Genomic DNA, 25,025 nt, shown 5'->3' with positions numbered 1-25,025 from the left:
CAACCTGTCAAAACCAAGCACTATCAGAAACATTTATGTAATAATCATCTTTCAGGAAATAATTAAAATACTGCATCTAGGATTAAGTTGAAAAAGGCTGTAGTTTTGATATCATACAAATATACATCCTTTCTGAGTAAAAAGAAATATATGAAGACAGGCAGAAGAGGCAAACAAAATAATGAAAAGTGTCTACTTGGAAATGGGCAATGATCCTAAAAACCAGATTGAGTCTATGTTTATTTTATAAGTGTGTAAAAGAGGGAGAAAGAAGTATTTTGAAATAATTTGTATTGTTTTTCTGAATAATTTAAGACTTAAGAGAATAGATAGTATCAACTTTGGTAGCTGATCACTTTGAAGACCCTAACAGAGAAGAATTACCTGAATACATGCTCATCATTTTGGAAAAATATGACAGTCATACTGTTGGAATGAGTACAGGATCCCAAAATTCCACTGCTAAATGCCACAGAACAGAGGGGAAAAAATCCCTACCCTAAAAATATTTCAAAATCAAAGTACATGATACAAATTACAGGCTGCCTACGGACAGAGACAATGGGACAGTGCTGGTCCCCTCAGTGTCCCCACACAAGGAGGTGGGAGGGAAAGGAGAAAGGGCTGAAAGCAGATGCACTCACTGATACCCTGAAGTGCAAGTCACAGAAGTGTGAACAGAGATACAATAAGAAACCAGGATCACAGCCCCAAAACTATCAGAGAGGTAGTCAGGACCACTGGCTTTTTGAGAAGGTAAGGGCAGCAACATGTACCAGTCATGGATGCAGTCCTGGAATCTGAAGAGTAATGCTAGAAATGAAGGGAAGAAAAGCAAGAAATAAGAACTGAAACCAAAGGAAGTTGAAGGGGAGCATCTGAATGCTTGGTAGACAGTAGCAATACACAAAAGACATGAAGAGATGAGTCTCTTCTTAGAGGAACACTGCACCTGCTGCAGCCAGGATGAGGGGAGGGAAGGGACAGAAGCAAAAGCCCAGGTGTGTCTTCAGCTGTGGACTTCAAACCAGCCTTATGCTCTATGGTAGGGCAGGAAAAGAGCTGCTGCAGACAGAGTGTCAGGTAAAGAATTAAGGTATTTCTGAGAGAATAAAATACACAAAGTTTGGGCATAACTCCTCCGTTATTTTATTTTGTTCTCTTTTTCTTTTAAAGTGAAAAAGAAGACACTCCTGAGAAAGCAAATAAATGCAAGAACAAAGGAACAAGGATTGAAGAGAGGAGACCTAAAGATTAGCTATAACAATGGCAAAATTGTGTAGAGTTTCCTGGATAAAGAAAGGAGAATCACTTTAACAGTCATCAAATGGATATTTGGCTTAAGACATCACCCAATTTGCCAATTCAGCTAATACGTTTATCAGGTTTTCATAGAGGAACAAAGACACATTTAACAGCAAAAGTTAGAAACAGAGGAGCAGCAGAGGCACAGATGGGATGGGATTGCTGAAAAGCCCTTTGATCAGTAACCCTGGGGATGAACTTGTAGTATTCCTCATCTATTTCTTCTAAAGGATAACAGTTTAAAATGAAGAAAGGGATCACAAATGCTTTACGATATCCCAAGAGTAGCACCATGTGAGAAGGATGAAAAGGGAATGAGCCAAGCTAATTTACAACTCCTGTTTTCTCTGCTGCAAGCAATGACAAATCACCTACAGTTCCAAAAGCAGAAGACCTAAAAGCACCCCATTTGCAAAAGCAAACTTTAAAAAAAAAAATTAAAAATCAACAAACAGAAGGTATTGTGGATAACCAAGCACTCAGACAAAATGAAAACCTGTGACTTGTGTGTTATGGACTCTTATGACTGGATTAACCTTAGAAAGGGTAAGGGTATTGTGCCTTAGCTTCACACACTTCAAGAAGAGGAAGATTAACATCGTTATTAAAAAAAGTTGTTCCAGTGCTCCTCTGGCCATTTATTTTTCCACATTGCACAGCTAGATCAGATACTGAGGAAACAGGTTTTTTTGGTCTGCTTTAGTTGCTGTGTCCCAGCTTCTGGCCACAATAACTCTTGTGCTGCTGCACGGGATCAGAGCAACCAGCTGGGATCACAACTTCTGCCTTCAGTGCCAGTGCCAGGTAAAATCAGGTTAAAGTGACCCTGAAACCATGGCCTTCAAAGGTCTTGCCTGAGGACAAGTTCCTAACACAGAAATGGTCAGGAGCTCTTGCCATGAGCATACGCTGAGCAGTGGAACAACATTCCACCAGCTGAGTACCCAGAAACAGGAGATGTGTGCTGGGAGGCAGGACCAAGGCAGTTTTAGGTGAGGGCATGTGGTATATCCTTCCCTGCTGCAAAGCTGGAGTTTCACTCTCTAGGTAGGCATTGTCATTCTGCCCCCAGGGTCATGGGAACACATAAAATTATGTACCCCAAAATTTGGATTTTACTGCCAAATATTTTCAAATGCATCTCTAATTGAGAAATCCCAAATGTGTGCTGTTAAATAAAAGCCTTTCTCTTCTGTATCATGCCTAAACAAAGACACCTTACTAAACAGGAAGAATACATTGAGAATTCACTTTAATACATGTTTATTGGTGTCCTGCACTTTCAGTGTAGGAGGTTGGAGATGTAATAAAAAAGTTTCAAAATTTATTGATTCAATTTCATTTAAATCACTCTAAACAACCAGTGCTTTAGAGTTCAGAGAATTAACATTTACTGTCCATTACAAGCAAAATTTTAATATTACCTTTTTCGAGTCCACTTAGAACTCCTCTTTTAAAATTCTTCAGATACATTCCTCATAGTAAACAATACATTTCAATCTGTGTTCACAATCAACATTGATAAGGCCTTCTTAACCATTTTATACCACCTCCACTGTTACTTCATTGCAAAACACAATCTTATTTCATACTATAAATACCCATCCATGCACAAAACACAGGGGCCTGAAGTTACACATTAATATTTCATGTAGGCTTCCAAGTCTTCCTTTACCCTCTGCAGGTTTATGGTACACTTAAAAAGATATCTTTAGACTTGGTCTACTTGGTCTTAAAATACAAATATACAATATCCATAAGCATAAAAAAGTAAAGCTAGATGGCCTTACCATTTGTTATGAACTGCTAAAATCTTATACATGTACAATATAGCATCATGCTGATTAATATACATATTAGTTAAATATATGAGCCAATAATGGGGATGTGGCCAAGCTTTATTGGTTTGTTTTCAAAAAGAAATTTTTCATATACAAGTAAAAAGATTTTTAATTTAAACTCATATAGAGTACCTGAACCACACAGACATCTGTATGCCCTGCTGAGCAATTCAGGTTAAACTGGGACAAAGCCTGCTGATTCATTGGAAAGGGAACAGAACTCCTCATGGGTGACACCCACGGTGTGCTGCTCCCAAGAGAATGCAAATTTACCAGCATTCACATTTTCAGGTCTAGAACACTAATTTTTGCATCTTACATTGCAGTTTATACTTTTTATATCTATTCATCAGCCTCCAGCAGAAACAGTTCAGTACCTTGACATTGTCATAGATTTTTCTAAGTAGATATATAGTACAAAGTGTAGATAGTGAAACAAATAAGCACATATATACAGTCTTTGAAAGGCATTTTTGTGACCAGTTTAGCAGTGTTTATAGAAAACATTTAAGATAGTCACATTCTGCTGATACCACTGTATTGCAAACTGTCAAGCCACATTTCTTATATTAAACTTGTACTGCATTGTATATTGTACAACAGAGAACAATCAATCTTAAGGTGTGACACAATGAAAAAAAAATACTAGACTGAGTAAGGTAACCAGCACAGGGCTTAATTTTCCTGAGGTTTGTAAGAATTTTTTAAACAAAAATCACAGTGACCAGGCTAAACTGCAAACATACTGTTAAGTTTTAAATATACAGTTTATACATAAGTTCTGTGCATGGTCAACTCAACTGTGTATGTTCATGCTGATGTTTCCTTTAAATGACTCGCCACTGCATAATACTTGTGTCCTTTCCTCCTGTGGAGATGAGATGGGTGTCTTCACAGAGAAAATCTACATTAGTAACATGGCTACTGTGTCCACCATACACATGGCTGGGAGCCTAGAAAACACCATATTAGTGAGAATAGCAGCTGTCATAAAAGCATCTTGTTAGAACATTCATGCAACAATGAAGCCAAGGCACCACATCATTCTCTTAAAGTATTTTAATATTAAATTAACAATTAAATTTAATTGCTGTCTCAATCAACCTTATATAAATCCCTTAGATGTATAAATATTCCCATTCTTCCTGTTTTGATGTGTTTGGGTTTTTTGTTGTGTTTTTTTTTTTTTTTTTTAATTTTTTTTTTAATTTTTATTCATAAGAAAACAACATTTAATGCATTTGTGCGAACTACAAGGGTAAGTTTTTGGGAAACACCTTACCCTAAACTGTGAGCATGGATATGAGAAGAGATGTACTTTGCCAAAGTCATCTCCTGTTGATAGCAGTTTTCTCCCATGGGATCGACAGACAGCGTTGATATCTGTACCATCTGAACCTTCAGGCCATACACCTGAAACACAGAGGGACTAATTAAGGGCTTTTATAATGAAAATAAAAGTGACAGCCTAAGTTTCTGTTAAAATATTAATAAAGGATGACTTATTTAAGGAAAAGAAGAACCTATATAAATAAATGCATGAGTCAGAATGTGTACTTCCATACCAGCCTAAGTCCAGATCCTAATACGTAATCAAGCACATTAAAAAATGCTTTATTCCCCATAGTCAGCAAAGTGCTTTTTACTCTGAGAAGACACATTCTGCAGAATTGCAGTCATGTGTCTGAGCCCAAAAGAATTTTTGTATGGTTGTGTGGAAAAGTAACAGTTACTGCTTTTATTTTCCCTTCTCCTTATGTATAACACACTTCTTTCATATTACATGGGTATGATTTTTAGACTAGAGTGTGATCCAAAAGTAATTTCTTCGTATTACTAAAGTCTAGTCTATTAAAAAATATATTATGTAGTATAAATTATTGTTCATTAATTAAAAGATCCCTTGAAAAGGAACAGAACCTACTATAAGGTTTTTAAATGCTTTTGTTCTACTGTAAGTACTTCTCTTTCTTCCCCACATACTGTACTCTTTGCACAAAGTAGTATCCTAAAATCAAACTGTAAGATCAACAATGCTGAGACCAAATCTGTGCACATCTTTAAAGCCTCTGAATACTTGCCTGCAATAAATTGCAATTTTACTAAAATCCATCCAGTTATTGAAATGTCAGGAATTTGTATGCAGTATTGCAGGCTTTTTTTGGTTATGATTTTCTAATTTAGATTTTATCTAATCCCTACTCAACATAAAAGGCACCAAGCTTTCAGAGACCACTGTCACCTTCAGTTATACTGCATGTTCTGCCATTATGACTTGGCAAAACCCATGCCATGTCTTGGCTCTGTGATTTTCAGTGCCTGTCCCTGGGACACCCATTCTCTGCAGTGTGCCCCTGCAGCCCTGCCCACTCAAGTGCACACTCCTATGTTGCTGCTGCAGGTCAGGGTTGAGAGAGTTGCTACTCCCCTAAGAACTCCTGAGATCAAGCACACTCCAGTTCCTCCTTCTTTGGGATGCTTCTAACCCCACATGCACCATGGGAAGAGCTATCCTTCTGGGATAGCACATCCCACACTGGGATTCTTCCCAAATACAGCCTTTGTATCACTGCACGGCAATTCACTACAAAGAGGTGATTCCATGTCTTTATAAGGAGCTACAAATTATTGTAAATAAAATGCAAAGTCTGATTTCTAGACTGCTCTTAACTTTCCTGATGTGTGTGGAAAAACGGTGTTGCTAGATCAGGGGTAGTAAAAGAGACCCAAAGAAACGGAAGCCGCAAAGAAACACGATAATTGCTACTCATAAAATTAGGAATATGCAGAACAAAGAGACACAGAAAAGCTTTTTTAAATATCTGCTTTGACAAGAAGAAGGCTATATGAATATCAAATGCTAGCTGAAAATAGGCAGGAGTCTTCCCAAGAGGTCACTGTGACAAGCTGGAAATAACCCCTGAAGGAAATGGTTAAAGAAACGTGACTGCCATTTTGAAATAGGGAAAGGATAATAGTAGGGTTTTTCTTTGAACCTCTTGGTTCTTTCAAAATTTATCCCAGTGCCTCACTATCAGTTTTTATGAATATGCAAATTGAATCTCCCTTGCTGAAAAAGTAGTCCTTATTTTTTCCCATCCTCTGCAGATCTGTAAAAGAGACCATTTCCTTTCTCTCATTTGAAGACTGATGCCATGCTATTTTTTCCTTCTCTAAAATTCATTCATTACAGCTCTTACTGCAGAACAATATTTAGATACATAATTAATTATTCTTGCTAGTTAGCACATCATCTGTTGGTCCAATGTGCAAAAATCAGAGGCAGCCATTCCAGCTGTGACTGAAGCCGAGACTGATAAATGGATGGTTGCTTCACATTTTGCATGGCATCCTTTCATTACACATCCCACTAATGTATCTGCCTTTCCTACAACAGCATAATGCTGTTGACTCACATTCTGTTCCTATGCAAGAGTAATCTGATGTTTCTGTGCAGATCTGATCTCATCTCTTCTGCATTTGTACAACTCAGTTCTGCCATTCTAGTGGGGAGCCTCCTCTTTGGCTCTATTGAATTCTTTCCTTTTTTTTACCACTCCTCTGTTTCTCAAGAAACTTCCTAATCCTGAAGCTTTACACCACCTACAAATTTTATATGCTGATTTATCACGCATGCTATTTAATAAATATATTCAAACATAATATTTAATTTGCAGTGTTCTAGTCAGTCTTGAACCCAACCAGTCTGAATTCTGCTTTGCTTGCAATGTTGTCAGGTTTGTACAGTATCTTAGGTTTCTTCTGTTCCTGTCCTTCATCTCAAACACTATTTTTTTCAAAACTCGGCATGTGCTATGAACTGATATGTTATTTGTGTATCCAGCAGCACATGGCTCTTGAAAGAGCTTAAAGATCAGTAAGTATTTTAAAGCCTTTGCTTCTTCCCATTTATTGTATGACTAAAACACCCTCCCTCAAGCACACTTTTTTACATGCTATGACTTTCAGCTGAATCATCTCTAAACACTTCCAGACTGACTAATCTGTTCCCATGCTCAAAGACAGGTGTTCAACAGACCAGTGTTCCTTTTTCCCCTGCATTGGTTACGCTGATCTGTGGGTTCTATGCATAGTTTGGGATTTTATGTGGTTCTACCAGAGAGAGAAAATATCCCTAGTTTCAGTCAGCCAAAATCAATATACTAGAAGCCTACATCCTGGATGCTGTGATTGCTGCTTCTGTGTCCAGTGGGGCCATCCCAGCAAGCATGAGAAGATTGTTCTAACTGAGGCCCCAAAGTCCAGATTGACTTCCAATAAAAATGGACTGGTTTCCAACTCACAGTCTATGTGCTTCTTCAATTTACCGTTCTAGCCTCTCACTTTGCACTTTAGCCTCTCTATATGGGCTCTGAAGGTATATATATGATCCTGCAGATATTGCATTCATTCTCCAGTTTTTCAGTACTTTGCCTGTTCTCTGTGAGGTGTTGAAAATAAGTACTAATGGTCTCAAGTTTGACACTAAGTAGTTGTTTTTACAGATACAACAAGATTCAACACATTCAAATACTTTAAAAATACGTGACTTATTTCAACTTTCCAAACTACTCCTTCCCTACTAAAAGCAGTAGGCACTAACTGGGTTTATCATCAAATTGTAGTAAGTATTTTATTATCTTTTATTAAAGAAATATTTTTAAAAGTGTTGGGTTTTGTAACACTTCAGCTTTATCAGCATCATCTCTCCTTCCCCCTCAGTAGATTATTTTGTCCAATGGTCTGGCTCAAAAAGCTGATCTGTTACAAGGCATGGGTAGAATTCCTCTCAAGTGTGACATGCCTCTCTCCTCTGAATTTATAAAGCACCCCCAGATTCTAACCACTGTATTTTTTAGGAATCTGAATTAAAAAGTAAGGAACCTTCACATAAAGTATTTCATATCTCAGTGTATCTGAACCTGTGAAGCTAAATGCAAAGACTTTGTAGTTCTGTAACTATGCAGGGTGTACTCAAACCTCAGAAATATTTTAATAGTTCCGTAAGGGCCTCTATCCCTTGAATGAAAAATACATTATGTCAATATGCAGTCAATCTTCCAGGATTTCCTGCTTTTGCTAAATCTGCATGCTGTGATCCAAGTGATATCCAAGCACTGCTGTCAGCTAAATGATAGAAAATTTGAACGTGTTTTCCCAGCATACTGCTACTGACATAGCATCTTCAGGCATTGAAAACATGCCCTTTCTGCCTTCAAACACATCAGTGCAATCTATTCTTCATGAAACATGGGTGCAAATATTCCTTGTTTACCACTTACACTAAACCAGACTTTTCTCTGAACTTCTACCATGGCTTCCTATTTCCTCTTGAGGACTCAAGAATTTGAAGCTTCTTGTACTCAGTGTCTGTCCAGTTCTGCACAGATTGTAGCATGAGTACAAAGCTTCACACTACACTGTGGAAAGTGGATCCTTCAAAATGGGCAAATGAGAAGTCCCATGGAAACAAACCATTGGATTTTGTTATGTTTTTCTTTTTTAATTTCTTTCACTCAATTTAATTGCTACAGACTGTATCAGAATATATGATAAATTGCTAATGAGGGAGACTATCATTGATTTTGTGTTTGCACAGTAACAAGAGCAAATGAAACCATTTCTGGTAAGGGGATTTGATCCAATAACTGCCTAAATACATGACAGTTTCACAGATCTCGTACTTTAAATTAAAAATTATGAGAAGCTGCTCTACTGTGACAGTAAGGGCAGTGTGTGATTTTTTCCTTATCTCCCACTTATGTTGTAATATGATATTTGTACTTGAAGCTAGCAAGAATATTAAATCCGAGTCTTTCTGGATTGAAATAAGAAGACAGATTGTGATAAAAATGGCATAACAGAAGTTCTGTATTTTTCCCTGAATTATGAATAGTCATGTTTCATAAGCAAAAGTTGGCATTCCAAGTGTTTGCTAATAAGAAGAATGGCAAGAGATTGCAAGAGGAAATATACTTACCAAAAACATGGAATCCTAAAGTACAGGTGTAAGTGGCCCATTCTATATCCCTAGTTGTTTCAACACTCACAACTTGTTTACAAGCAGAGGGGATCCCTACAAAAGTAAAAAAACCCCATATAACAACATATTTAATTTCCAAATTGTATAGATTTCTGATTACACCAGATGAATTAAAACATATGGTTGATCTTGGCAGTTACATGGTCTCAGTTAAATTTTAAATCTGTGTTAGACTGCCTGAACTTTGCAGAAAAGGACTAAACATAATTCTTACTCACAGTATAAGATTTCATAGTCTCCTGAATTAGACACGAGATATTGTGAATTAACAGACCAATCCAGATGAGTAATGAAGCTGGAATGACCCTACAAAGAGAAAATGATTGTATTAACTACACTAAAAGAGTGCCACAATGTGACAGCATTAATACAGTGCTACAAAATACACTTTGGGTGTTGATACTGAACCAGAAGAAAAAAGGTTACTTACTGAACATTTGCCAATTCTAGTGTACTTTCTTCCATTTTCACTTACACCATATATATAAATACAGTTGTCATGGGAACCTATTGCCAAGAAGTTTCCATCTATAAACACAAAAGTAAAACTGCAATTATTCCTGTAATAAAGAACTTAAGCTAAATTTGAAATGTGTATGTCACAGACAAGAGGAACTGTTCTTAAAGGCCTTAATATTGAAAAATGAATAAATGAAAGTATATTTTTAATTTTCCAGTTGCATATTGATGTATCTATCAAGATTACAAAACAGCAATTTTATACTAATAAATATTACTGTTAAAAACACTTAACATTTCTGGAAGCAGCTATAGTCCATTTAGGACTAACTTGATTTCAACAACCTGCAGAGTTAAGTCTTTTTTTTTTCCCCTTCTTCACAGTGAAACCATATTGAATGTGTTGGGGGGAGGGAGGGAAAACAAATCCAGAGCTTAAGACATTACCCATAAAGTCCTGCCAATGTTTCATGGCACACTTATTTTCTAGTTCAGTATGGCAAGCAGGGACTTATTTTAAAACAAACTAACTCCTAATTTAATAAAAAAATTCAATTTCTTTTTCCCCCCAGTAAATAAATGTTCTCAAACCTGGTGAGTAACGCATTACAGACAGCTGTTCATTTCCATCTGTGTGTACAGTGACCAAGTCTTTTGTTTCTGTGTCAAACACAAACCACCTGTTGTAAACACAGAAAGAGGCCAATAAATCATTCCATAAGGAATTTAAATCTACTGTAATTTTGACCAACTTTTCTTCTGTCAAAATAGCATAAGTTTTATACCAAGAAGACAAAAACAGCAACTGCTACTCAGTTTGATCTAGTTTTACTTTAACACAAGGAGAGTTTCTTTCACATCTTTTGTAACCATAAAAATGTTCAAGCATTGACCCCAATATCAATCTTCAGATTTTAGTGTGTTTTAATATGTCAGGCATAAGAATAAAGTAAACATTGCTTGTGATGTCCCTTCTCCTTTAAAGACTTTCCTCTATGCTATGCTGATGTTTAAATTGATGGCTGCATTAAATCCTAGAGCAAGGGAAAACACAAACAAGCATCAGGACCATTCTCTTTTGATAGAAGAAAGAGATTAATTAATTTATTTTAAAGTGAATTAATTAATTATTTTTTTGTGATTTATTTAATTTAATTTAATTTATTTTATTTAATTTTACTGAACAAAAAATTAGTTTGTGGAAACATGTAGAAAGGACAAAGATGAAATTTGCATTTCAATACTTGCATCAGATTACTAAACACAAAGAGAAGAGTCCTCTGAAAGCTTCTTCTGTTATACTTTATTTAGTAAATAAATTACATTCAGTAACAAAAGTAAGTCCTTTATTTAGTGCTGTTATAAAATCTGAAATAATCTTGCATCATAACCTACAAGCTTCCTGTATGTTCTCAGTGAACTGGAACTGTTTTCAGTACTAACAGCCAAGTCTGCCCTCAAGTGACATTAAAGGAGAAGATGAAGTTAGGCAACGGCAGTCCCTCCTATGAGAGACAGCCACAGATAAACTCAGCAGCTGCCACTCATGTCACCAAGGGCTCAACCTGCCGTCTAACATACTCTCCTGCACCTCAGTTTCCTCTGCCTTGTTTATCCCTGACACTCTTCATGCAGAACAAGTCTCTTAATGTGCATTTTTACACTATGTCTAGCACAGTGGAACATTCACCAAATTTTTTAAAGCCTCTGGTTGTCACTGCATTAGGGATCATGAACCACTTGCTACATTTTCCAACCCACAACAGCTTTTCTATGTAATTTCCTCCATGCAGCCCTAAAGGCCTTGGGAGGAAATCTCCCTCTGTATCTGTAAAGTTAACCCATGACATCAAACTCCTCCTTTAGCCTCTCCTTTTTCCCAGGGGACACAAAGATTTAACATTTAGGTCACAGGTATGGTGACAGTACTTTCCATGCCTGGTCTCTAGCTAACCTAGACTTCCTGCCCTCTCTAAATGTCCTCCTCCCACTGATCTTACACTGTCTCTCTCCCAGGGCAGAAACCACCTCTTTGCTCATGCAACACTCAGCAAATACAGGGTGCTGGCCCAAGCCTAGGGTTTCTAACACTAAGGCAATACAAATAAATTTCACTGTGACATTCAACAGAAATCAATAGGGATTGAAGATGTGTCATTGCATACATCTGCAAAGCCAGAACATAAACTTGGATGTGAGCTGGAAAAATCAGTGTTTGTTGGTGCCCAAGGTGTAGCTCTGCACCTCTTACCTTCCAGTCAGCGTTCCTACTGCAACAACAGATGCAGAAGGATGGAAACCTGAAGACTGTGCTGGATCCTGAAATGTTTCAGAAAGAAGCACACTTCTTTACCAGTTCAAATTATCAAGTTAGAACAAAAATGCAATTCAATTATCTGTTTATTTATTTTCCCTCAAGTTAATATTTTAAGGTATTTTTAAACAATAATCTTAAGAAAAATCAAAATGACTAGAATATTTCTATAGCAGGAGAGCTGTATTTAATAAATTTTTACCTCTATAATCTTACTCCAGATAGGATGGTGAGTGGTTGCATCCCAGAGTGTAATGTGTTTGTCATGTCCACATGTGAAGAACTGAGGCTTAGAGGAATGGACTGCAAGTCCCCAAAGCTCATCAGTGTGACCCTACACAAGAAGAGATGTTTTTAGACAAGAAGGACAGGGCACCAAAATTAAACATGTTTAAACAGTATTAAAATTACCAAATTATATATTAAAACACACCAAAAATGTTAGCTCTAGATAGATACATATTTATAATGATTCTTATTGCTGAAAGTACTGTAATAATAAATCAGATGTATATTTATGAAAACCAACTTTAAGCAGGATATTTACTGCTCTTACACACTTAGAAGTGTCCTTGTAAGGAAACCCAGCTCACCTGGGTAATTGGGAAAAAGTCTCCTGACAGCGTGCCCTGTAGGACGAAGTTTCTGGTGGTTCCTATTAATACAACGTCCCCTTTTCCTTCTGCTACTGTTCTTATTGGACCAAACTGCTCTGGAATCTGTGGTCATAACATACAAAAGGATAGATTATTCAGAATTCTTGTCAGGCATTGCTTTTTTAGAGACATGTTGCATAGCAAATATGTTTTAATAAATACTGCGCAGCAAAGAAATGAAACAAATTAATACACGTGCCTATCTTGCAAAACATTATAACAACTTGCATCAGCTCAGTAACTTCTATAACACTGCAAGACAAGACATTCTTATCTACAGAATACTCAGATAAACCAAGTATTTCAAGAAACACAATAGTAATTCAATAATATTTAATTCAATAGCATTTAATTGCAGCTGTGATATCAGACTAAGCATTTCCACTCCGAGCATTTTCTTGCAATGAATGTTTCTTTAATTGCAGCCGAGGTGCTGAAAGAGCCAGTGCAAATCTCTAAAATAAAGTTCAAGGGAAGATGTAAAATAACAAGGAATGTCAGAATATGAACAAATAAGAGATAAAGAAGGACACCACAGTTAGAAACAGCACAACAAGCATGTCACTTGTGCTGTCTTAAAAACTGAAGTACAAAAATAGACACACCATTCCAGTTGTATATATATTTGCAACAATAAATATTATTATTTATTATTATTATTATTAAATTATTATTTAATATTATATAGTAGAGTTGAAGCCCTTCCTCAGAAATTTCTGCTGATTCTTGTCTTATATTCAGTATGTAAACAGTCAAAGTAGTTCTGTCCAAACAAATTCTGCTTTAATAATTTATGTTCCTACATAGCAGCTGGAGTAATTTTCAAATTTTGTTCAAATTACATTTAAAAAACAACAACATCAATCAAGAAATTAATGAAAAATCCTGACATCATTTTCGGAAAGAGAAATGTATAAAACCATTTCAATACTGTAATACCCTGAAGCTAAACATTACCTCACATTATTAAATGCAAAGAAAGGAAGAAATAATATGGGAAGATACAAACATAAGGCTTGTTTTCCAGTTACCATAGAACTTAGAAAGGAAATATTATGTTAATAAATAGGGAATCACAGGGATGACCTGAGAACTGAAAATTTGAGATGTCCTGTGCAGAGCCAGGAGTTGGACTTGATGATCCTGATGGGTCCCTTCCAACTCATCATATGAAAATATTGTATTTTACCACTGATTTGTTTTCCCATAGAATACGTAGCCATAAGAAAAATTATGGGTTAAAAAAGATGCTCAGAGGACAAGACAATTTAATTTTAAGTAGCAGAGTAATTTCAAGATAGGTGATATCACCTCAGTTTTGTGAATTTTTTGGTAATTTCCATTCCAAGATATCAGCTTTCGGTCTTTTCCACCTCCTGAGACCAGTGTGCCATCTCGCAGCATGCACAGTGCAAATATTCCACCCTCATGTGCTCCTTGAACTGCATGGCTTATTCTGTTGGTACCTGAATGGAAGAAAAGAAGGCATTACTACTGAAACACTCAGCTTAATAGCTCCTTTCCCCCATTTTTTCCCTGTGTTTCTCTACTATCTCTCAAGCACTTAACCAGTGATAACAGTGGGCATGGGGTGCTGGACCAAAACACAGATCCACAGAAGAGGTGGAATTAGTACTTTTTATGATATATTCCCCCCACCTCAAAAATAAAAAGTATACATAGTCTAGGTCAAGGACAAAGTAAAATAGGTTCATTCAAACCTTTTAAGGGGGTTTAAGCAAAATAATTTGACATCCTATTTGACCTGCAGTAGCACTACACACCTTATCAGCAAAAAACCTATAAACCAGTCACTTTTATCCTCCAAAGATATTCAACAGCATCCAGATCCTGAACTTGTACCAAAATCTGACTAAGTTAGAGGTCTTTGTATATCTGACAGAATGTGCTGATCACTCTCCAGAGGAGCCTGTACTTCTTTATTGATGAACTTGGTTTGTTCAAGCAGCTTCTTAGATTCAACACTATCAAAACCAACTATTTTAGATTATCTCTAATTTGGTGAATCATTAATATTATGAAGTAGAAATAAATGACTACTAGTGATTTTATTACTGAAATGTGCACCTTGCATCAAAGTTTGGCTAACTTGATGTTTAATGCAAGTGAGGGACTGATGCAAGTTAGGAAAAAGCAATTGCCTTTTCCTTCATGCACGTCTATGGATATAATGTGTCAGGCACAACTGATTTCTATAAAGAGAAGTTCTTACTAAGTGTAGTCTGACCTGGTGAAAGCAGCACTCTCTTGCACATAGAGCTCTGAGTCAAAAGTAGTGAAGACATAGAAAGTACACTGTACTGAGATTTTTGTCCAACCCCAAAGAGCTGGCAGAATTTGAGATCTTGAGCACACTGAAAATTCCCTTTCATTTCCGAGAGAAAGGGCAGAAGAGGCTGCTTGCAGTCAAGGCAGAAATTAGTCTACCAGCGTGATGGCAAACTGGCCCCTGAGCAGTGCACTGCCCTATCTCCCTTGTCTCCTGGAAGTCCAAAATAACAATAAAGAATAGAGACATGGGACAGTGCAATTTCTAAAGCCAGTTTAGAAGGAAAAGTATTGAAGCGCCTTGCTTGAAATTACCATAGGAAAAAGGAAAAGGAAATAAATGAGAAGCCAAGTAACAAACACCATATCCACCCCTGTCTTCAGCAGTGTAGTGGCCAAGGAGATAATTAGCTGACAGTCCTTAGTTAAAAAAGAAATGTACAAAAACAGCTCAGTAAGGCTCAGCTGTATAATAGATTCATTGTATTGTTTTCAGGGTCTTATCCCTTTGAGTAGTATCTTGGGAGAAAGCACTGAGTAAATAGGAAAAAGCTGTCATCCATATCCCTTCTTCCGTAACTAATAAGGCCTCCTTTAAGGGATTCTCCTTATTCCTATGCATGGCATCTCAGGCACTAGGTAAACGTTTAGGATGTTGCTGCTGTTTGCCCTCTGGCAGGCATTGCCTTCTGCTGCCTAAAAAAAGGTCTCTTCTTACTAGAAAATGCTTTGTAAGAAGTTCTTCCTATCCATCTGTTCATCTGAAATAAAGCTGAGGAATTCAATTAGATCTGAATACATTTTAGCTTGACTTCATAGGAAAACAAATACTGCTATTTGTTGTCTTTTTAAAAGCATGTGTCAATAGCCATAATTACTGCAAACAGTAGAGAGGGACAGGATAGGACACTGGAGATCATCAATTACATTAACAAAATTTCTTTCTAGACAGTGATTAAAGAAAGAATTTTTCTTGGCATCTCTTACATCAGTTAAAGCCCCACATGCTGGCATAGCTCTGTGATTCAGTATTTAACCACAGGGAACACATTTGATAGAATTTTGTACTCCAGCAGTTAGGTTTAGCTTCTTGTAGAAAAGAATCCAGACACAATCTGCTGGATTAGTCTTGGGAAAGAGCTCGAGATAAAGTTTATTATTCTGGAAATGGAGCTCTACACTCAAGTCTACACTCACAGTCTAATATTAAGATGCAAGTTAATAGTGAAATTTTATCTTACCTTTCCCCCAAACCAAAATGTTTCCACTTGAGTCTCCTGTAATAGTATCACCATTTTCAGAAAAGGTCACACACAGGACAAACTTTGGCTTCTCTTGTTTCTGCATGGTTATGAAAAATATACACTCACAGCAACATACAACCCATGGATTTTAACTTTATGCGTTTGGTTAATTTAGTTTAGTCTTATACAGATCTATTATTACTTAAATATCTACAAGAGTTAAACATATTCCTACAGTCTAAACAGAATAATCTGTGCAAGGGCAGAAGATGCATGAGGTTTGTGGCCCAGTCCTGCACCCTTTAATTGCAAGCTGGGTACAGAGTGAGTGAGAAGGCCTTCCAACAGGTAACACATGACCAGGAATGCTCTGAGAGAAACCAAATCCCCCAACTACTACAGAATACCAAAGACGTTGAGTATTTAGAGATGGCCAAAGTTTCAAACAAGTTTATGATTATAATTCTTAACTCCAAAGTTTCTAGGAGGAAAAAAAATATTCCTAGAGGGTTTGGCCATAGTGTAAGAATTAAGGAATCATCTTTTGAAAGAAGCCCAAGTTTCAGAAATTAAACCTCTGTATTTAAGGCACTACAGCAACAAAACAATTAAATGCGAAGGGAACAAAACCTCCCTGGTAGCTTCTAAGGACATTATAGATTCCTTGTTGACAACCCATGTGAATGACCTCTTTCTCCCTCAAACTAAGAGCTGTTCTATACTAGGGCCACCACCCTTTTCTAGCTCTAACCATCATCAAGACAAACAGAGCCAGAACAGAGAGAAAAATCCATTAAAAACGCATGAAAAATAAAACGTAACAAAATTTAAATGCATTCTCTCAGCATCTCCTTCTGATTTCACACAAAGTATATTAACTGACATTGTAAATTGTTGTTCTGACTATCCTTGGAACCCATGACTCCACAAGCAGTTAACTAGCAGTCACTGGAGTTATCTGCAGTCATTGCAAATGTCCCTCAGATGTGCATGCAAGTGCTGTACAGCTTAGTCTATATTCAAGAACAAAACCAAATCAAAACCTTGAAATGAAAATTATATTTACCAAATAGTGGCCAGCTCAATCTATATTTGAATGACATATGTGCATTTGTCTGAGCAGAACACAGGAAAAGGAAAGAAAATTCATACAGATGTATTTTCATGGAGTCTTTCCTCTTACAATATAAAAATCTCCTCCATCACATTCTCTCTCTCTCTTTTTTTTTTTTTTTTTTTTTTAAACCTGAGTTAATCATAGAGAGTTTTAAGGTAATGTTATTCTGCAGTGGTTGTGGTGGGAGGGTGGAGGGTAAGTAGCAAAAAGAATATAGGAAAAAGAATTCAAAGAAGAATGGGTAATTGTATTTCAAAATTTCACTGTGGAAGTTTTACCCACAGAAAAGTTCTCTGTGCCATACCAGAAATGCCACCTGAGTTTCTGCAACATTTCAAGTTTAATAATGATCACTTGTTTTGATTTACTCAAACCTTATTAAAGCTTACTTCTGTATGACTGTTTCATTACTATATAACATAAAATTAGAGAAATATTATATTTTACCTCAAATAATCCTTGCTTTTTAATAAGGGAATTTCCTTCTAGTGTCCAAAAATAGAGGTGTGATTTTCCACATGTAACTATTATATTTGTATCGGTAGGGTGAAAATCTGCAGCAAATACAGCCTCATTAGAGCACTTGGAAGGAAAAAGAAAAACATTGGATCAAAATCTAAAATGCAAAGGAAAGAAAACAATATTACATGATTCTCTAGTTAGGTAAATTGATATTTCTGATATAAGAAAAAGTCTGAGCTATTCATTTACTAACACAGACTGGAATACTTTGAAGTCAAAAGATTTTATATCTATATAAGTTAGTACCAAAATGCATCCTTAAAAATCATGTCAGATAATGAGAAGCTTTATGCAAAAGATTATTTTAGGACATTTTTCCTGCACATGCTCCTATCATTGCTGCCTAAAATTTTCTAATCAATTCTAGAATAACAACAACAGCAACATTTTTAAAAGTCCAAAACTATTTGGGTAATCTCATCAGAGAGAAAACATTCCCTTTCTTCACGTTCCTTGCCTTTTATACAGTGAATGTTTTAAAAAGGCACAAAAAGTTAAATACAGAAAGGCATTTTATTACAAGAAACCAGATCTACATACAAGCAAGTAGTACAAACTATCTTATTGCAACACCTTGACATCTGCCAGCTTTTCTTCTTTCTGCCAGTCCCACACTGAAAGCACATGGTCATTGGAGTCATCCACAGAGCACAGGCTACTTCCTCCATTCTGAGGCAAAACATGGGAAGTATTAATGCAACACCCAAACAACATGAGGAACATATAAATACACATTCAAAATAATTAAATACTTATGTGTAAGTGGAGATATTTACACATATTTACACTCTAACTGTTATACTTGTAGTTAGATCTCCATAAAATACAATAATTTATAGGATCATTGGAAACACTGTTTAAAAGGGACCTAGAAAAGGAACTCTTGCAAATTGCAGACAAGTGTCAGGGATGTGGTAGGTATCTCTTTACAAATATTCCATAGTAGAAATTCCAAAGGCAAACAACACATCCTTATCTATTTTATTAAGAAAGCTTTTCCTCATAACTGTACTGGATTTCTTTCCTTGCAATTTAAACCAATTATTTCTTCTCAGATGTCTGTTAATACAGGAAACAATTTAATTCTTCATATTGGCATAATGGATCAAAATCAGAGAACACAGTAAGAAATTAGAAAACAACTTATTCCTGACAGTTATATTCCTTTATAGTTATGACATTTATCACTCTTTCTAATCTTAATTACTCCAATTCCTTCATTCTTTCTTCATGCATCATATTTCCTAGACCTGTTTCTGCTGGTACTCATTTTTCTGGTGTGTCTTTTTACATATGAAATTGCATGGTTGTTATTCTGATGATCCAGACCCACAGTACACATAAGACACAACTTCAAAAACAACTGTGCCAAAGGAACCCACGAGGTGGGGCAGAGGCAGGACTAAAACCTGAAGAGAGGGACATCTAAAGTGAGAGTAGTGCTGCTACAGAATGGGAAGTGATGCTCAGAACAGGCCAAACTGTGACAAAATCATAAAGCAAACATATTAAATTCTGGCTTTCTTCTGGCAAATGCCAATAGTGCTCCTCTGATATTATGCATCTATTTCCCTCCAAAGGGATATTTACAGAGCATTACATTTTATTTATCCTTCAAAGGTGATGTCAAACTGTGTTAGCTTTCACCCTTGTACTCTTAACTCGTTCTCCCAATACATCTCTCTCTTTTCTACTTTCTATAAACATAGTTATCAGTGGATTCCAAGTGTTTGTAGAAACTTCCACTGAAGTAAGTTGTGCCTAGGGAATACACCAGGTAGTTCTCTCCTATCTAAAAATGTTGTCAAGCCATCCAGACACCACCACATACTGCTTACAGATTCTGTTGTACACAGGGGGCTTTGCAGCTTGTACGTGTCAGGTCACAGACTCAAGTTTTTACATGGGACTCAAATGCTGCATGTAAATATTTCCTTTATCTCTCTAACAGATTAGAGTTCAAAGGATGGTGCCAAGAGGCAAACAACAGGATTTTACTTTTTTACGGTCCTTTATCCATGTGCCTTTATTGCTTTTAATTCTCCTATGGGAGCCTCCATTTTTAAAGTCTTTCATCAATCATTTTATACACAGTGAAAGGGTTAAAAGGTGTGCAAATTTTTTGGGTAGGGAGAAACAAAACAGATGATTCAAGGAAAGTAGGGATACTGAAATTTCAAGTACACAAGTATTTTTGCAACTGCCAAAGAAATTAATTGCAGTTTATTTTAAGTATATGGTAAATCTGTGAGACTACTGAGATATTGTTAACTTTAATAGCAACCTAAACTGCTAGAAACAACTGGGCTGCAAGCTTTCTTCCTCTAAAGAGGAACCTGAGAGAAGAGACAGCTTAGCAGGTTGTTTTGGTCACCTAAATTTTAAGGATTTCAAAGACCTTTTCAGCAAACAGTCTTAATATGACTATTCATTTACTTTACTTACAGATTTAGAAAAAGCAATGCAAGTGACAGCTCGGTCAAAAAACCCCATTCCGATGACATGCAGTGTATTCAGTGTTACAGAATCCCAGACACGCACATGTGGTGGCAATTGCTATAAAACAGACACAGAAAACATCAGCTCAAGCAATGTTGGAGAAAACCCACCAGGATTTGAAAAACTGAGAATGCATCTGAAAAACAAAATATCACAATTGAAGGTATAAAAATTATCAGAACTTCTCTAGAGTCACTCATGTAAGCACATATGCACTGCAAATGGTTTGCTGATTACTGTGCCTAGGACCAATATCTGGGGCTGACTATCCAGAGTATAAAGCATGTCAGATGTCACTGATCTCAGTTTGTAAAATGAAGTTTACAGCCACTGAGATAGTCAGCATGAACTCAAAATTGTTGATGACTTTGTGACATTGTGGGATTTACTGATAGGCCCAGGTAGAGTTTAAACTGTACAAACTGAGATAACTCTGGTAAATGTAAAAGGTAAAAGTGTGAAAAGAAGCTCACTAATTTCTAAAATGTAATTCATTTCAACATTACAAAAATGGCTGGGAAAAATCACTTTGTGTTCAAACTCTTCTATACAGCTGTAATCAGAACGAGAGTGCTTTTTGCAAATAAAATTCCAGACGCACATCCTGGCCCTGGATGAACTCCCGGTGGAAGTCCCGGGGTGCCCCCTCCGCCCATCCCTCCCCTGTCGCTGCCCTTGGCGATGCCTCCCAAGGCCACCAGGGGGCAGCCCCGGGCAGCTGCTGGAGTCTCGCTCACAAACTGTGAAATTTTCCTTTATCAGAAATAAATACATTTTAAAAATCCCCGAGGCCACAGCAGTACCTCAGTTATATAAGCGGCTTTTATATACCTAAAGACCACATTCCACTCAAACACAGACCTCAAACTGTTAGGTTTTATTTCATAAACATAATGGTAAGTGAAAAAAAGCTCCAACACATAATACAAATTAATAGTTTGCATTACTCAGCTAAGTTATCTTTATATGAAACCTATATTGCATAACTGGGATTTAATTTTTTTTTCACTGTCCTCCTTTTGACTGGGATAGAGTTAATTTTCTTTTGAGTAGCTGGTGCAGTACTGTGTTTTGGACAAGAATAATGTAGATAACACAGATGTTTTGGCTGTTGCTGAGCAGTGCTTACCCTAAGTCAAGGACTTTTCAGTTTCCCATGCTCTGACAGTGAGGACTAGATGTGAAGCCAGGAGGGAGCATGGTCCAGGCAGCTGACCCAAACTGGCCAAAGGGATATTCCATACCACAGAATATCATGCCCAAATATCATCCCCTAAACTGGGGAGTTGGCCAAGAGAGGCCAATTGCTACTGGGGGATGAGCTGGCCATCAGTCAGTGAATGATGAGCCATTACACTGTACATCACTTTTCTTTCTTGGGTCTTATTTCTCTCTTTTTGTTGTCTTATTGTTGTTATTATTATTTAATTAAAATTAAATAATAATAACAACTGTTCTTCTTTCACACCACAGGGTTTATCCTTTTTCCAGTCCTCCTCCCCATCCCGCTGAGGGGTGGGGTGATTGGGGGGGATGAGTGGCTGCGTGGTACTTAATTGCTGACTGGAGTTAAATCATGACACTCAAAGTGTCATGATGTGACATAAAGTGTCACATATGACAAAGTGCCATATTGATAATCCATATTTTATCCCAAAATTCTTCTTTGGCATCTACCAAAAAGTTTGGAATAGTTTGGCTGTGACAACAGCTGCATACTCTGTTGAGTAACACTTCCCTCGTGGTTTTTACTGCCTCTGCTTGTTCCCATTCTTTTTTCCTTTTGTTAGCTCTTTGGAGCAATGTTCATCTTACTACGTTCAAAGTCCAAGCTTACAGTTTACAATAATACAGGTGGCAATAAAGAGAAAAATATTCTTGCCTTGATGATGACAAGAGTAAAAGTTTATTTTTTTCAGCAAACAACCCAAACCTCTTCTTTGTAGTTTGGTTTTGGCAACTGGGATAAAAAATGAAGCTGTATATTGTACAATTTAATGTCCTTCTTTTCTCCACATCCATCTGCCCTCTCAAGTCTCCTTTGCAGCCTTATCCCTCCATGTCTCTCAGAGAGCAGCTCCAGATTTACCTTCAGTCTAAGCCATGGAACCAGAAACCATTGACCAGTCTTGACAATGGAACTGGGCAACTGTGATAGTGTGCAATAGGAACTCTCAAATTAAGCTTTGCTTCCATTAGTCCAAAAATGTAAGACCAATTACAATGGGAAAAGAATACAGCATGTATCTTCTTAATAACATATTCGTATTAAATATAAACAATCATATATTAGTAAAGCAGCCACTTACTTTCCCATCCTTGGATGTCCCTGCAACTTGACCTGTTGCTATAGTGATCCTATCAGGATGAACAGCCAGGCTACAAAAGAAAAGAAGAGGCCAAATTTACATCTATTGACTGTCTATTTCAACAAGGTATTACTTGAGCTTGTAATAAATAGCCCTATTTCAGTAATATAAAGCACACAGCATACATGTAAACTTTCTAAGAATATAAAAACAGAACTGAAAAAAACAATTGTCATGCTCTTGTGTTTTAAAATCATCTGAAGCCTTTTTTCTTTGCATCTGCTTTGCATGCAGGTCTAGAGGCCAAGTACCCTACAAAATGAACTGTGGCAATAATTCATTTAGCTTTACAAACCAGAAAGGCATCCTCTTTCCAGTAAACCTGATAGCTTTGAAATATCTAGAGACAGAAAATTTAAAAGAAGGAAATGAGATGGAACAAGTCCAAGGTAAAAATCTCCTTGTAAAACAACCAGATTATACAAATAATTCAGTTTATGAAACATGCTCACAATTCAAGCAGATTTGGTTATCAGGCCTATTTCTGGCTTTGAGGGACAATGGGTGTTTCATAATGCCTAAAGAAGGGATGTTAAACTCATTTCATATATTAGGGCCCATCAGATAATCCAGGTGCTCTTTTTCAGCTACACTGTGCAAACAGATTGATACCAGCAAGATAAACCACATGTTTATTTAGATTTCAGTTTAATGATTCTGATATCTGCTGGTATCTAGTATCCTCTGAGCTTCAGCACACTTAACTCACTTTGAAGCCAAATCTGGCATGTGTGCATGGCAGCCAACAAACCAGGTCTAGTTTACAGGCTGTCTTCCATGGGGTCAGCATGATTGAAAACTATCAGGAAGACCACAGGTAAAATTACAACTATTTTGCTGATTAGGTTGAACATAAAGGAACTGTACAGGGCACCCAAGCACTGGGGAAGGGCAATAATTCAACCCTACTTTAAAAAGGCAAGGAGAAGATTCTAAAGAAGAAGACAACGTTCAATCCTAAAAGAAGAGTAAGGAAAATGAGTGGATCTATCTCAAATACTGTTTTATGAAGAAAAAAAGAACTATTACTAGATGACTTACCACTTCACATCATCATTATGACCAGTGTAATGTCTCTGAAGTTGCTCTTCGACATTGAACAACACAACTACAGAGGCGATGAAATACACGGTCTCGCCCGTGGGCAGGAGATAGAGATTGCTGCGACAGTCCCGACCCCTGTATCCATAGCTAGAGTGTTGGTCAAGCTCCAATAACATTATCTACCAATGAAGAATGTTAAAAACATGGGAGAAAAAAAAAAAAAAAAAAAAGGATTCTCTGTCCTTGTAGTCTGTAGTCTCTGTCCTAGAGCCTCCATCTCTTGGCTTGAGCACAGCTTTATTACTTGACGACCTTCAGAAATCTTTCCCTCACTACAGCAGAGAGCTGAAGCACTTTGCAGACTGTAAAACCTACATATCATACAGAAAATCCATAGCAAAGAACATGGGAATTTGCAGATGTACTATTCCTTTAGTTTACTCTAGAATTTGTTAAATACCAAACAAAGGCAATGCTAATATTGTCCCAGGTGTATTTACTATTTACACTGCTTGACTAATTAAAATAAAAAATTAGACTTGATAGAAACAGTTCAGCACATCTCCCTGCATTACACAAGGATTGATTGCATTATCTTGCGTGCAGGTTGATTGATTTTATTAAGGTGGACATGACCAGACAGATGGATAAAAACCATAAAAGGGTTACATCATCCATTCCAATTTATTTTTGTAGTATTTAAAAGGCAGTGGCCCAGATTCTGATGTTAGTCATAGCCACACGAATCTAAAATTAATTCAATGAAATGACTGGAATAATAATCTCATTTAGACTGAAAGTTAATTCAGCCAAATTTTGTAGTTTTATTCTTCTGAAGAGTCATTAGGGACTACAACTATTTTGGCATTCTTTTTTTTTATGGGAACAGAAAGAAACAGCATTAGCAGAATCTTGGCAAAACAGAAGTGCATTCTAATGCAGTCAATATGGAGAAACTGGCTGTGAAAAATATATGGACAGATAATGAAACCCTAGTTACATGATCTAAACAAGATACTTGTGCACTATTCTGTATGGTCAATTATAAGCCACTCAAACTAAAATAGTCATGATAATGTTCTTGAAGTAATAAGGTCAATAGTTATCCTATATATATACCTATTTTAGAAGAAAAAGCTTGCTGATTTTTTCTTAAAAATGCAATAGAACTAGTGCTGCAGACCCAATTGTTAAAGTGCAAATTCAGACATAAAGCTTTTAGTCTCATAAACTGAAACATCTCAGCCAAAGTTTCTTCAAGGTTGAGATATTAAAATGCAATGATATTGAAACAATATCCTCAAATACAAAGAATTTACTATC

The 25,025-nt window shown here is 36.7% G+C and overlaps 1 protein-coding gene across 1 annotated transcript in view; it reads right to left on the bottom strand.

Annotated features, from left to right (window-relative positions):
• Positions 1-2,551: 2,551 nt before the first annotated feature.
• The window catches only part of EML1 (EMAP like 1), a 78,187-nt gene continuing 55,713 nt past the window's right edge, over positions 2,552-25,025 (bottom strand). The window contains 16 exon segments of the mRNA XM_056492542.1: positions 2,552-4,099; positions 4,429-4,559; positions 9,127-9,222; positions 9,408-9,495; positions 9,620-9,717; positions 10,240-10,328; positions 11,900-11,967; positions 12,165-12,296; positions 12,556-12,681; positions 13,930-14,084; positions 16,149-16,248; positions 17,716-17,850; positions 18,364-18,459; positions 20,236-20,346; positions 22,599-22,668; positions 23,700-23,849. Of these exon segments, the coding sequence (XP_056348517.1) occupies positions 3,974-4,099; positions 4,429-4,559; positions 9,127-9,222; positions 9,408-9,495; positions 9,620-9,717; positions 10,240-10,328; positions 11,900-11,967; positions 12,165-12,296; positions 12,556-12,681; positions 13,930-14,084; positions 16,149-16,248; positions 17,716-17,850; positions 18,364-18,459; positions 20,236-20,346; positions 22,599-22,668; positions 23,700-23,849 (1,771 nt within the window). The 3' untranslated portion in view covers positions 2,552-3,973.

The sequence above is a fragment of the Oenanthe melanoleuca genome, chromosome 5 (assembly GCF_029582105.1).
Source record: "Oenanthe melanoleuca isolate GR-GAL-2019-014 chromosome 5, OMel1.0, whole genome shotgun sequence".
NCBI classification, from domain to species: Eukaryota; Metazoa; Chordata; class Aves; order Passeriformes; family Muscicapidae; genus Oenanthe; species Oenanthe melanoleuca.
This window is presented reverse-complemented; position numbering and strand designations above follow the sequence as displayed.